General features: G+C 36.7%; 1 protein-coding gene across 1 annotated transcript in view; it reads right to left on the reverse strand.

Moving 5' to 3' along the window:
• GPRC6A (G protein-coupled receptor class C group 6 member A) overlaps nt 1–15,382 on the reverse strand; it is a 33,194-nt gene that overhangs the window by 14,207 nt on the left and 3,605 nt on the right. Inside the window, exons 2-3 of the mRNA XM_005551664.5 lie at nt 3,607–3,910; nt 369–1,205 (exon numbers count right to left, since the gene is read on the reverse strand). Coding sequence (XP_005551721.3) covers nt 369–1,205; nt 3,607–3,910 — 1,141 coding nt within the window. The remainder of the gene's footprint in view (nt 1–368; nt 1,206–3,606; nt 3,911–15,382) is intronic.

A 15,382-nucleotide genomic window follows, 5' to 3' on the forward strand; every position in this document is an offset into this window, starting at 1 on the left:
ATCATATTTAGTAAAAAACAAAAGGATTATTAAACATGTCAGCTCTAACTCTTGTGTTTTTTTAAGTGCATTTAAAAGTGATAATTTATATGACTCAAGGAAAATAGCATCATCAAAATAATTTTCGTGGGAAATAAAAGAATACAACTTTGGTAGGTCAGAGTAGGAAGTGAAGATAAAATACAACTCTATTATCTTCAAGAGTAAGGCACTATGATAGAAATGCAGGTTATTTAAACACTGAAAGTGTCTATTTATAAAAGGAATAGGATTAAGAGCAATGAATATAAATCTTTGCAAATTAAAACAGGGAAGGAAATGCGGAAAATAATGGTAGGAGAGTTTTTCTTGGATGTGTGAGTTAGTACCTCCCATGGTTGAAAAGCGTTGGGGTTCTGACAGTCACGAGTTTGACACAGATCCCGAATGGCATAACCAAGGGCAAACACTGCAAGTTGAATACTATGAATGAGTCCTGGCTCAGCATAGTCCCGGAGGAAGTCATTTCTCATGAAGAAGTTCCTTTCTATAGCCTTGTTAGCCTTGTAGGCCAAAGTCCTTTGAGAATGATTGAAAATGCATTGACTCAAATCAGTGTCCTTGACATATGTGCAGGCAGATAAATGCATGGCATATTCATGTAAGAGTTTGTTACTGTCACTGGGAAGCAAGTGCAGATTTTGAAGAAAGGAATGGAAAGCGGATATATTCCCTCTTCTAAAGGTAAACCCCACAACTTTGCCAATCTTTTTAACATTAGGAATGGTGGTAATCTTGGTGGCAGTTGACCAATTATCACTAGCAATCCACATCTTATTTATATTCATTTCAATGGCTTTATTGAAGAGATCGAAAACATGGAATTGCCTCAGAAATACCACAATGACATTAACCTGGGCTTCTAAAATGATTTTCTTCAGTGTCTGATTGATTCTGACTTCAATGGTATTATCTGAAAGAAAGGCTGGAAGAACCTCTTTGAAGGCTATGCACACGTTATTTGCTTCAGCCTGAATTATAAAAGTGTTAAGAGCCAATCGTCCATAGTCATCATCCGTGGTTATGATGCCAATCCAGTTCCAACCAGATTTCTGAATCAGGTGAGCCATTGCTTTAATTTGATGGAAGTCACTGGGCACAGTCCGTAAAAATGAAGGAAAGCGAATTTTGTCACTCAGGATTTCTGCAGTTGATTCATAACCCACCTGGAAATAGACAGAATATTTTAGTTATGGTGTTGATGAACTCCAGGTGACTGTTCACAGTAGGTGTTCCTCTCTTTGATTGCTGTAAGTTTTCACGACTTTCTTTAAATTCTCTAGCCTTTTTCATCCTTCTTCTATGAATTACTACTTTACAAACAGCTTAAATCATGATACTTAGCCCCGATGATGGTTTAGAATCACGACTTTCTAATTATTTCATACTGTGTTTAGTACAGGCCTTCTGAGAATTCAGGCTCTATCTCATTTTCCATTTACACCTCTATATTCCTCTATATCTATCTTGTATCGCTGGCAGGGGGCCAAGAGTGGATATTATTCAAATACTTAGAGGTAAATACAGGAAAAATGCAGTCCATCACATAAACAAAATGCTGTTTGGAACATCAGTGTGTTCAAAATCTTGTCTAATGCATAATTTGGGTGATTTTATTCTAGGTAAAGTCAATCAGTCAAATAATCATCTTGTCCAGGGATCAGCAAAATTTTCCTGTAGAGAACCAGATATAAAATATTTTAAGCTTTTTTGGTCATGTATAGTCTCTGTCATATCTTTTTTCTTTTTTTGTTACAACCTTTTAGAAATGTAAAAACTATTTTTAGCTTGGAAGCTCAAGAGCATGAGAGCCACATTTGGTCCACAGGCTGTAGTTTTCTGACTCCTGATCTAGTCAAATAAGTATCAGCATTTTTGGAAGACCTACTTAATGTACACAAAGTTTTGCCTGATTCATAGCTTTGGTGAATTATTACCTTCTATAGATGCAATAGCAACATGTCACTTGTTCAGCATTTCTTTTTTTTTTTCTTTCTTTCCTTCTTTTTTTTTTCTTTTCTTTTCTTTTTTCTTTTTCTTTTTTTTTTTTTTTTACCTACTTGCAGCTGCCATGTGGTGTGGTGGAAAGACAATAGGCTTGGGAACAAGATAAACTGTTAGAATCCCAACTCAAATAAATTTGGGAATGTTATTTAATGTTTCTTTACTGTAAAGTTATAAGATTCTTGCTAAGATTAAAGGAGAAAATTTAAATAGATAAGAGCACACTTTCAGTAAACCTAAGTTACCTTCCAAGTACCTGATGTTGCTATGCTCAGCCACATTAAGAGCTGAACTTTCTTAAAATTAGTGTTACCCATGGAACGTCCCCTTACCTTTTCTGCTGTCTATTACAGAAATTGCATTTTTGCATTAGCCAGTTGTTGTTAAGTCTGCTTTCCTTACTTATCACCTAACTAGTATCATACATAGTCTAGAACTTTTAAGCCAAAGCCTTATCTTTGATGTGTTTGATAAATAGTTCTTTTTGTTTAATCATTTTGGATTACATTTTTTTATTACCCACGTCACTATAATATAATGGAACTCTAATAGTCTTTGTATGTATATGCATTTATTTACTCTACCTCCAAAAAGTTATGTATTTTGAATTCTTATACACATTTTCATTACGTTACATATATGTATATTTTTTTCTGTCTGCTCACTTCTGTCAGATGGTCATTTCTTAATAATCTGAATATAAACCTTTTTCTTTTCTAACTTTTGGCTTCTCTTCTTCCTTAAGATTAGAAATCAGTGATGTAGAGAGTTACAAAGTAGTGTGATTTCAATGAAAGCTAAAGAGACTTAATTGACTCTGAGCAATGTTCAAGAACTTAGTACACAGTGCTCTGATATCTGATTTGTTTTTTTCAGAGAACTTTTTGCTTACTTTCTGGTTATTGGCTTGCATTCCAGGGAAAGAAATAGCTCTATAGTCTTTGCTCAATGCCTTCCCATCATATTCAGAACAACATGCAAACTGTCCCAGGGCTTACAAGATGCTACATGACCCAGGCTTTGCCTATCTCTACATAAGCATCTCTTACTATGTTTCCTTTTGCTTCGACTGATCTAGCCAGATTGGCCTTTTTGCTATTCTTCAGGCATTCCAACTTTGCACTTGCTACTTTCTCAGATACTCTTTCTCCCCTCCCTCATCCTCCCTTCACACTCCTCACTCAAGCTTGAGACTAAATGTCACTTCCTCAAGAAGTCTTCTTTTGACCTCTCTGTCTCCTTACTCCTGAGTCTCTTTAGTTTCTTCATAGCATGTGACTGATGTTATTTTAGAAACAAGGCAGTTTAGGCCCAAAGATGTTTGTGTCTTATACAAATCAAGCTGAAAACAGTCAGAAACTAGACCTGATAGATTGAGGGGTAATTACTCCGTTAGTACTTTTCCACTATACCCTCTGTAATGGTATGCATCCTTTCTTTAACTAAAGAGAAAGAAAGGTTAGAGTAAAAGTGACTCCCTAACTAGTTTCCTCAGGTTTCCCTGATCCTTTCATAATAACAAATGTGATCAAAATCAATGTATGGAGGTAGCACAAAACCTACCTGTGGCATGAGCTGTAAATTCAACATCCTGGAGACAGCCATTGTTATTTCTGAATACCCAGAACCTATGACAGCCTTAACTCTTGGCATGTAGCTGGAATAGTCACACTTAAACTCCACAGTTTCTTTGGAGCAGTTGAATTTAGAAAGAAACCTCAGAGTGGCTGCCATTGCCACTGTGACTTCTGTACAAGTGTCATAGATTTCATACCCCAGTTTGACTCCAGATAATAGTGTTGAATTGTTGATCATCTCAATGCTGTGTATCATGGCAAGAGTTTGAAGAAAGACTGATATTTCAAAGCTGTTGGGAAACAAGTTTTTTTGAAATCAGAACATAACTCTTCTATGGACATGCCCATATCTCATTTTGCCCACATCTCCTCATAAAAATTTCTGGATTAGTGAATCTTACGTCTTAAAGGATCTAAATTTTATTTAAAAACAATTTTTCATGAAAATATTTATAAAGGGTAATATAAGAACCCACAGTTTCTTAAAAGGAGTCTATGTTACAGGATTAACTTTTCTTGATGATTTTTTGATCATTTTGAACAAATCAATATGAAGATATGTTTGATTTTTTGTTCCTTTTTGTTGTTAGAGATCAGCATTTTATTGCTGTCAAAATGCTTGCTTTCTAGACTCATAAGCCTGTCTTTTAGTTTCTGATTCTAATCTGTGGGATTGGAAACCAGATAAATAAGACTCTTAAGAATTACATTTAGACAGCTTTGGTTAAAGCCTAACTGAGGCTTAGTTCTGAGGCATAGCTATTTCCACATTCAGAGGATATTTTTTATACATCTTGATCTGTGATTATTTCAGAGCACTGAGTTGTCTGATTACTGATTTACTGTTAAGTTTATTTCATCCACCACTGTATACAAAATATTACAAATAGTGCCTAATATATAATAAGGGTTCAATACACTTTTTACAAATGAATAAAGGGGGATATTATTGTTCAGGGTTTGATATTCTAGTTTCTTTTTAGTTAATTAAGTTTTGATAATTAAACTATTAGAATATTACTATTTGCCATTGTGAACCATGTTTAGATGGTTCTATCTCTACAAATGCATCTCTTGCTATGTTTTCTTCTGCTTCACTGATATAGCCAGATTAAACTTTTTGCTATTCTTTGGACATTCCAACTTTGCACTTCTTGCTCCTTGGCCAGATACTCCTCTCCCCTCCCTAAAATAATAAAGTAAGTAATAATAAAAATATATTAATAAGTTAAAGTATTTGAACCATGGTTTGCAATGACAAATAGTAATATTCAAATAGCTTAATTTAGCAAAATGTAATGAACTGAAAAGAAACTGTAATATCAAAACTCTGAATAATAATATCCCTCTTCATGTGAAGGACCTCTTCAAGGAGAACTACAAACCACTGCTCAATGAAATAAAAGAGGACACAAACAAATGGAAGAACATTCCATGCTCATGGATAGGAAGAATCAATATCGTGAAAATGGCCATACTGCCCAAGGTAATTTATAGATTCAATACCATCCCCATTAAGCTACCAATGACTTTCTTCACAGAATTGGAAAAACTACTTTAAAGTTCATGTGGAACCAAAAAAGAGCCCACATTGCCAAGACAGTCCTAAACCAAAGGAACAAAGCTGGAGGCATCACGCTACCTGACTTCAAACTATACTACAAGGCTACAATAACTAAAACAGCATGGTACTGGTACCAAAACAGATATATAGACCAACGGAACAGAACAGAGCCCTCAGAAATAATATCACACGTATACAACCATCTGATCTTTGACAAACCTGACAAAAATAAGAAATTGGGAAAGGATTCCCTATTTAATAAATGGTGCTGGGAAAACTGACTAGCCGTAAGTAGAAAGCTGAAACTGGATCCCTTCCTTACACCTTATACAAAAGTTAATTCAAGATGGATTAGAGACTTAAATGTTAGACCTAATACCATAAAAACCCTAGAAGAAAACCTAGGCAATACAATTCAGGACACAGGCATGGGCAAAGACTTCATGTCTAAAACACCAAAAGTAATGGCAATAAAAGCCAAAAATGACAAATGGCATCTAATTAAACTAAAGAGCTTCTGCACAGCAAAAGAAACTACCATCAGAGTGGGCAGGCAACTTACAGAATGGGAGAAAATTTTTGCAATCTACTCATCTGACAAAGGGTTAATATCCAGAACCTACAAAGAACTAAAACAAATTTACAAGAAAAAAACAAACAACCCCATCAAAAAGTGGGTGAAGGATATGAACACACTTCTCAGAAGAAGACATTTATGCAGCCAACAGACACATGAAAAAATGCTCATCATCACTAGCCATCAGAGAAATGCAAATCAAAACCACAATGAGATACCACCTCACACCAGTTAGAATGGCAATCATTAAAAAGTCAGGAAACAACAAGTGCTGGAGAGGATATGGAGAAATAGGAACACTTTTATACTGTTGGTGGGACTGTAAACTAGTTCAACCATTGTGGAAGACAGTGTGGTGATTCCTCAAGAATGTAGAACTAGAAATACCATTTGACCCAGCCATCCCATTACTGGGTATATACCCAAAGGATTATAAATCATGCTGCTATAAAGACACATGCACACGTATGTTTATTGCGGCACTATTCACTATAGCAAAGACTTGGAACCAACCCAAATGTCCAATGACAGACTGGATTAAGAATATGTGGCATATATATATATATATATACACCATGGAATACTATGTAGCCATAAAAAAAGGATTAGTTCATGTCCTTTGTAGGGACATGGATGAAGCAGGAAACCATCATTCTCAGCAAACTGTCACAAGAACAGAAAACCAAACACCGCATGTTTTCACTCATAGGTGGGAATTGAACAATGAGAACACTTGGACACAGGAAGGGGAACATCACACACCGAGACCTGTTGTGGGGTAGGGGGAGTGGGGAGGGATAGCATTAGGAGATATACCTAATGTAAATGACGAGTTAATGGGTGCAGCACACCAACATGGCATACATGTACATATGTAACAAACCTGCACATTATGCACATGTACCCTAGAACTTAAAGTATAATAAAAAAATTAAAAAAGAAACAAAAAAACCCCAAAAAATCCCTCTTTACTAAAATTTTAAATTTAATTAAGAAATTTTAATTCCTTAATTAAACATTACAATTTCAATTAAAAAAGAGAAGTAAGCCCAGCTTATCATTGGCACAACCAACATTAGTGAGCACCACTCAGGACTCAGAGGGTCATCCTGTCACTGCCATTGCCGTCATGCATGCCACACAAGTGTCCCAAGAGCCCAAGAAATCACTCACCTGCTGGTTCCATGGCTTCCACTACCAGTATTTGAGTAAGGCACCTGGAGGCCCAAGAATTGACCTGATTTGACCTAACACTGCTGCCAGGGTATGCTGCCCTGGGACACAAGGATGGGCATACTCAGCCCATTGCTAACACCACTGGGGCTCAAAGAGTGGCTTACTTGGCATCCCAGTCACCAGCAAAGCTGCATCATAGTCCCAAGAATAACTGTACCCTAGGCCACTGAGGAAATGTCAGATGACACTTATGCTAGTCATGGCCAAAGAAATCAAAGTAATTATACTACTGCTGCAACCACAATAAAAGTCAAAGTACCCTGCCCAACCAAAACTATCTATTCATCCTTAGGAAGCGTTCTCCCCCTACAAAAGCAAATTTTTTAAAATTGGAAGAAGCAACTGAAACATCAGATGTACATATACTAACATAAGAACACAGGAAACATGAAAAAGCCAGAAAAGATGACATTTTTAAAGGAAGATATACTATAATAATGGTCTTTAAGAAAAAAAAATTTAAATAACTTTTTAAAAAAAGAAACACGATAATTCTCCAGAAACATATCTCAATCAAAAAGCAATTAATGAAATTCCAGAAAAATAATCCAAATTACAGATTCTAAAGAAGGATAGTGAGATACAAGATAATTCTGAAAAACAATACAAAGAAATCTGAAAAACAATTCAGAATATGAATGAGTTTACCAAAGACACAGATGTTGTAAAAGAATCAAACAGAAATTCTGCAACTGAACAATTCATTGAATGAACAACATAAAACACTTGAAAGCTTCAACAATAGATTAGCTCAAGCAGATGAAAGAAGCTCTGAACCTGAAGACAGTTCAGGTTCAACTTTTGAAATAAGCCAGCCATGAAAATATAAAGGAAAAAAAAAAGAATTAAAAAAAGCTAAACAGGCCTGGTGCAGTGGCTCACGCCTGTAATCCTAGCACTTTGGGAGGGCGAGGCGGGAGGATCATGAGGTCAGAAGATCGAGACAATCCTGGCTAACATGGTGAAACCCTGTCTCTACTGAAAATACAAAAAATTAGCCAGGTGTGGTGGCGGGCACCTGTAGTCCCAGCTACTCTAGAGGCTGAGGCAGAAGAATGGCATGAACCTGGGAGGTGGAGCTTGCAGTGAACTGAGATCGCACCACTGCACTCCAGCCTGGGCGACAGAGCAAGATTCCGTCTAAAAAAAAAAAAAAAGCTAAGCAAAGCCTTCATGATATATGGAACACCATAAAGTGATCAAATATACAAATTATTGATATCCCAGAAGGTAAAGAGATATTGAAATAGTTAAACATATATAACAAAATAATAGATAAAAATAATAGATAAAAACTTTCCACATCCAGTAGGAGGTTTAGACATCCAGATACAGGAGACCCAGCAATCCCTCAACAGATACAATGCACAAATTCTGCACAGCACATTATAGTCAAAATGTCTAAAGTCAATGACAAAGAAAATTCTAAAAACAGAAAGAATTTAGTCACCTCTAAAGGAAATCACATCATACTAATGGAAGATATGTCAGCAGAAACCTTATAGACCAGAAGAGAAGAAGATGATACATTTAAAGTGCTGAGGCAAAAACCCTGTTAGCCAAGAATACTATATCCAGAAAAATAATCCTTCCTAAATGGAGGAGAAATAAAGTTGCTCCTAGACAAGCAAAAGCTGAGGGAATTCAACACCGCTAGACTGGCCCTACAAATGCTCAAAGGAGTTCTATACCTGGAAGTGAAATGATGATGATTATCATGGTGAAAACACAACAAAGTGTAAAACAATGGTAAAAAAGAGGAAGGACTCAAATGATACTACTACAGATGTTCATCTACAAAACCACAATGACAAAAAATGAGAAAAAGAATGGAATATAGAATACATAAAACAAACAGTAAGCAAAAACATGACAGGAACAAAGCCTCATATGTCTATATTAACCTTGAATTTAAAAGGATTAAATTCCCCTCTTAAGAGATATAGACTGGCTGTCAATATCCTACTGAATGGGCAAAAACTGGAAGCATTCCCTTTGAAAACTGGCACAAGACAGGGGTGCCCTCTTTCACCACTCCTATGCAACATGGTGTTGAAAGTTCTGGCCAGGGCAATCAGGCAAGAGAAAGAAATAAAGGGTATTCAATTAGGAAATGAGGAAGTCAAATTGTCCCTGTTTGCAGATGACATGATTCTATGTTTAGAAAACCCCATCATCTCAGCCAAAAATCTCCTTAAGCTGATAAGCAACTTCAGCAAATTCTCAGAATACAACATCAATATGAAGAAATCACAAGCATTTCTATACACCATTAATAGACAAAGAGCCAAATCATGAGTGAATTCCCATTCACAATTGCTGCAGACAGAATAAAATACCTAGGAATCCAACTTACAAGGGATGTGAAGGACTTCTTCAAGGGGAACTACAAACCACTGCCCAACAAAATAAAAGAGGACACAAACAAATGGAAGAATATTCCATGCTCATGGATAGGAAGCATCGAGATTGTGAAAAGGTAATTTATAGATTCAATGCCATCTCCATCAAGCTACCAATGACTTTCTTCAGAGAATTGGAAAAAACTATTTTAAAGTTCATATGGAACCAAAAAAGAGCTCACATGGCCAAGATAATCCTAAGCAAAAAGAACAAAGCTGGAAGTATCTTATGCTACCTGACTTCAAACTATACTACAAGGCTACAGTAACCAAAACAGCATGGTACTGGTACCAAAACAGATATATAGACCAATGGAACAGAACAGAGACCTCAGAAATAATACCACACATCTACAGCCATCTGATCTTTGACAAACCTGACAAAAACAAGAAAAGGGGAAAGGATTCCCTATTTAATAAATGGTGCTGGGAAAACTGGCTAGCCATATATAGAAAGCTGAAACTGGATCCCTTCCTTACACCTTATACAAAAATTAATTCAAGATGGGTTAAAGACTTAAATGTTAGACCTAAAACCATAAAAACCCTAGAAGAAAACCCAGGCAATATCATTCAGGACACAGGCATGGGCAAGGACTTCATGACTAAAACACCAAAAGCAATGGAAATAAGAGCCAAAATAGACACATGGGATCTAATTAAACTGAAGAGCTTCTGCATGGCAAAAGTAACTACCATCAGAGTGAACAGGCAACTTACAGAATGGGAGAAAATTATTGCAATCTACCCATCTGACAAAGGACTAATATCTAGAATCCACAAAGAGCTCAAACAAATTTACAAGAAAAAAACAAACAACCCCATCAAAAAGTGGGCAAAGGATATGAACAGACATTTCTCAGAAGAAGACATTTATGCAGCCAACAGACACATGAAAAAATGCTCATCATCCCCAGCCATCAGAGAAATGCAAATCAAAACACAATGAGATACCATCTCACAACAGCTGGAATGGAGATCATTAAAAAGTCAGGAAACAACTGATGCAGGAGAGGATGTGGAGAAATAGGAACGCTTTTACACTGCTGTTGGGAGTGTAAATTAGTTCAACCATTGTGGAAGACAGTGTGGCGATTCCTCAAGGATCTAGAACTAGAATTTGATCAATCCCATTACTGGGTATATACCCAAAGGATTATAAATCATGCTACTATAAAGACACATGCACACGTATGTTCATCGTGGCACTATTCACTATAGCAAAGACTTGGAACCAACCCAAATGTCCATCAATAATAGACTGGATAAAAAATGTGGCACATATACACCGTGGAATACCACGCAGCCATTGAAGGATGAGTTCATGTCCTTTTCAGGGACATGAATGAAGCTGGAAACCATCATTCTCAGCAAAGTGTCACAAGGGCAGAAAGCCAAATGCTGCATGTTCTCATTCATAGGTGGGAATTGAACAATGAGATCACTTGGACACTGGGAGGGGAATATCATACACTGGGTCCTGTAGGGGGGTGGGGGACTTGGGGAGGGATAGCATTAGGAGAAATACCTAATGTAAATGATGAGTTGATGGGTGCAGTAAACCAACATGGCACATGTATACCTATGTATGAAACCTGCACGTTGTGCACATGTACCCTAGAACTTAAAGTATAATAAAAATAAGTAAATAAATAAAAGAAAAAAAGAGATATAGACTGGCTGTATAAATGAAAAAAAAAGCATGATCCAATTATATGCAACTTACAAGAAATGCACTTTACATATAAAAGCACATATAGAGTGAAAGTGAAGGGATAGAAAAAGATATCCCATGCAAACAAAAACCAAAATTGAGCAGAAGTAACTATATTTATATTAGATAAAACACACTGTAAGCCAAACATAGTAGAAAAAGTAAAATAAGGTCATTATATAATGATAAGGCGTCAATCCAGGAAGAGGAAATAATTTAAAATGTATATGCAAGCAACACTGAAGAACCCAGATTCATAAAGCAAAAATTACTAGATCTAAAGAGAAAGAAACTGCAATACAATAATTGTGGGAAACTTTAACACCCTATCCAGCATTAGGCAGATCATCTAGACAGAAAATCAGCAAAAATATAACAAACTTACGACCAGGTTCACCCCTGTAATCCCAGCACTTTGGGAGGCTGAGGAGGATGAATCACTTGAGGTCAGGAGTTCAAGAGCAGCCTGGCTAACATGATGAAACACCATCTCTACTAAAAATACAAAAATAGCTAGTCATGGTGGTACACACCTGTAATGCCAGCTACTTGGGAGGCTGAGGTGGAAGGATCACTTGAACCCAGTAAGTGGAGGTTGCAGTGAGCCAAGATTGCACCACTGCACTCCAGCCTGGGCAACAGAGTGAGACTTCATCTTAAGAAAAGGACTTAAATTGAACTTTAGACCAGGTGGACCTAACAGACATTTACAGAACTTTTGGTCCAATAGCTGTAGAATACACATTCTTCTCATCAGTGCATGGAACATTCTCCAGATCAGGCCATATATTAGGCCATAAAACAAGTCTTAACAAATTTACAAAAATAAAAATTATATCAAATATATTCTCAGGCTGCAATGGACTAGAATTAGAAATAATAACAAGAGGAACTTTGGAAACTATACAAATCAGCAGAAACCATATACTTCTGAATAACCATTGGGTTAATGAAGAAATTAAGATGGAAATCAGAAATCTTATTAAAACAAATGAAAATGGAAACATGAATGTATTAGCTTCTTCTCACATTGCTATAAGGCAATAGCTGAGACTGGGTAATTTATAAAGAAAAGAGGTTTAATTGGCTCATTGTCCTGCAGGCTATACCAGAAGTATAGTGCTGACATCTGCTCAGCTTCTTGGGGGGTCTCAGGACATATACAATCAAGGTGGAAGGCAAAGGGGGGCCTTGGCACCTCACATGGCCAGAGCAAAAGGAAGAAAGAGAGAGGGAAGATGTAACACACTTTTATATTCTATCCCTGGCTCCTCCCAAATCTCATGTCCTTCTCACATTGCAAAATACAATCATTCCTTCTCACCAGTCTCCCAACGTCTTAACTAATTCTAGCATTATCTCAAAAGTTGAAAGTCCAAAGTCTCATCTGAGTAGTCCCTTCTGCCTATGAGCCTGCAAAATAAAAAATTAGTTAGTTACTTCTAAGACACAATGGGAGTACAGGCATTTGGTAAATACTCCTATTTGAAAAGAGAGAAATTGGCTAAAGGAAAAGGCCTACAGGTCCCATGCAAATCCAAAACCCAGCAAGGCAATCATTACATCTTAAAGCTCCAAAATAATCTCTTTTAACTACATGTCTCATACCCAGGGGACACTGGTATAAGCTGGAGCTGGAGTAGCTGGGACATAAGAAGCAGCAGGGCCCTGGTCTCAGCTCAAGAAACCATTCTGCCCTCCTAGGCCTCTGGGTCTGTGATGGGAGGGGCTGCTATGGAGGTCTCTGAAATTCCTTTGAAGTCTTCTCATTGTCTTGGCTATTAACATTCAGCTTCTCTTTGCTTATGCAAATTTCTGCAGCCAGCTTCAGTTCTTCCCCCAGAAATTTTTATTTGTTTGTTTGTTTTGTTTTTTCTAACACGTGGCTGGGCTGCAAATTTTCCAAACTTTTACATTCTGTTTCCCTTTTAAATATAAGTTCCAGTTTTACATTATTTCCTTGCTCACACATATGAACTAGGCTATTAAAAGCAGCCAGGCAACTTCTTGACTGCTTTGCTGCTTAGAAATTTCTTCTGCCAGATACCCTAAATCATCACTCTCAAGTTCAAAGTTCCACAGATACCTGGGCAGGGGCACAATGCCACCAGGTTCTTTGCTAACGCATAGCAAAGATACCTTTACTCCAGTTCCTAATAAGTTCCTCATGTCCATATGAGACCTCTTCAGCCTGAACTTCATTGTCTATATATATCACCATTATCATTTTGGTCACAACAATTTAACAAGTCTCTAGGAAGCTCCAAACTTTTCTTCATCTTCCTATCTTCTTTGGAGCCCTCCAAACTGTTCCAACCACTATCCATTACCCAGTTCCAGAGCTGCTTCCACATTTTCAGGTATCTTTATAGCAATGCACCACCTCTCTGGTATCAATTTTCTGTATTAGCCCATTCTTGCATTGAATAAAATATACCAGAGAATGAGTAATTTATAAAGAAAAGAGGTTTAATTGGCTCATGGTTCTGTTGACTGTACAGGAAGCATGACGCTGGCATCTGCTTAGCAACTTGGGACTTGGGAGTCCTCAGGAAACTTATAATCATGGCAGAAGGCAAAGGGGGAGCTGGCACCTTACATGGCTAGATTAGGAGGAAGAAAGAGAGAGAGGGGATATGCTACACACTTTTAAACAACCAGATCTTATGAGAACTGTATCATAAGAACAGCACTAGGGGAATGGCGCTAAGCCATTCATAAGAAACTGCTCCCATGATCCAATTACCTCCTACCAGGTCCCACCTCCAACACTGGGGATTATAATTTGATATGAGATTTGGGCAAAGACACAGATCCAAACCATATCAACAACATACCAAAGCCAGTGGGATACAGCAAAAGCAGTACTAAGAAGGAAGTAAATAGCAATGAACATCTACAACAAAAAAGTGGAAAGATTTCAAATAACCTAAGAATGTACCTTAAGGAACTAGAAAAGCAAAAACACATGAAACCCAAAATTAGTAGAAGGAAAGCAATAATAAAGATCTAGCAGAACTAAATGAAATGCAGACTAAAAAATAAAAACACAAAGGATCAATAAAATGAAAAGTTGATTCTTCAAAATTTATAAATCACTAGACTAGACTAACTGAAAAAAGAAGAGAGAAGACCCAAATAAACAAAACCAGAGATGAAAAAGGAGACATTACAACTGATACCACAGAAATACGAAAGATTATCGGAAACTATTAGGAACAATTACATGCTAACAAATGGAAAAACCTAGAGGAAATGTGAAAATTCCTGGAAACATACAGTCTACCAAGATTAAATCAGGAAGAAATAGCAAACCTGAGCAGACCAATAACAAATAGCAAGATTAAATCATCAGTAATAAAAAGCCCCAGTAAATAATAGCTCAGAACCAGATGGATTGCTGCTGAATTCTACCAAACATATAAAGAAGAAATATTAGTAATCTTCCTCAAACTACTCCAAAAAGTTCAAGAGGACGGAATTCTCTCCAACTTATTCTATGAGGCCAGCATTACCCTAATGCCAAAACCAGATAAGGACACAATAAAAACAGAAAACCATAGACCAATATCTCTGATGAACATACACACAAAAATCCTCAAAAAATACTAGCAAATAGAATTCAACAGTGTATCACAAAGATAATACACCATGATTAAGTGTAATATCAACCATGCAAGGATAGTTTAACATATACAAATCAGTAAAAGTAATACAACACATCAACAGGATGAAGGACAGAAACTATGTGATCGTCTCAATAGATGTAGAAAAAGTATTTGATAAAATACAACACCTTTCACGATAAAACCTCTCAACAAACTAGGCACAGATGGAACATACTTCAAATTAATAAAGTCCATATATGACAAACCCATAGTTAACATCATACCGACTGGGTAAAGTGGAAAGCCTTTTCTCTAAGAAGTAGAGCAAGACAAGGATGCCCACCTTCACCAGTCTTATTCAACATAGTATTGGAAGTCCTGGCCAAAGCAATCAGGCAAGAGAAGAAACAAATGGCACACACATTGAAATAGAGGAAGTCAAATTGTCCCTCTTTGCAGTTGACATTATCTTATATTTAGAAATACCAAAAGACTCCACAAAAAAAACCTCTTAGAGCTTATAAACAAATTCAGTAAAGTTTCAGGATGCAATATCAACATATAAAAATCAATAGCATTTTTGTACACCAGTAGTGAAATAGCTGAAAAAAAAAATCAAGAAAGCAATCCCATTTACAACAGCTACAAAAAAATACATAGG

Source organism: Macaca fascicularis, chromosome 4 (genome assembly GCF_037993035.2).
Source record: "Macaca fascicularis isolate 582-1 chromosome 4, T2T-MFA8v1.1".
Taxonomy (NCBI): Eukaryota; Metazoa; Chordata; class Mammalia; order Primates; family Cercopithecidae; genus Macaca; species Macaca fascicularis.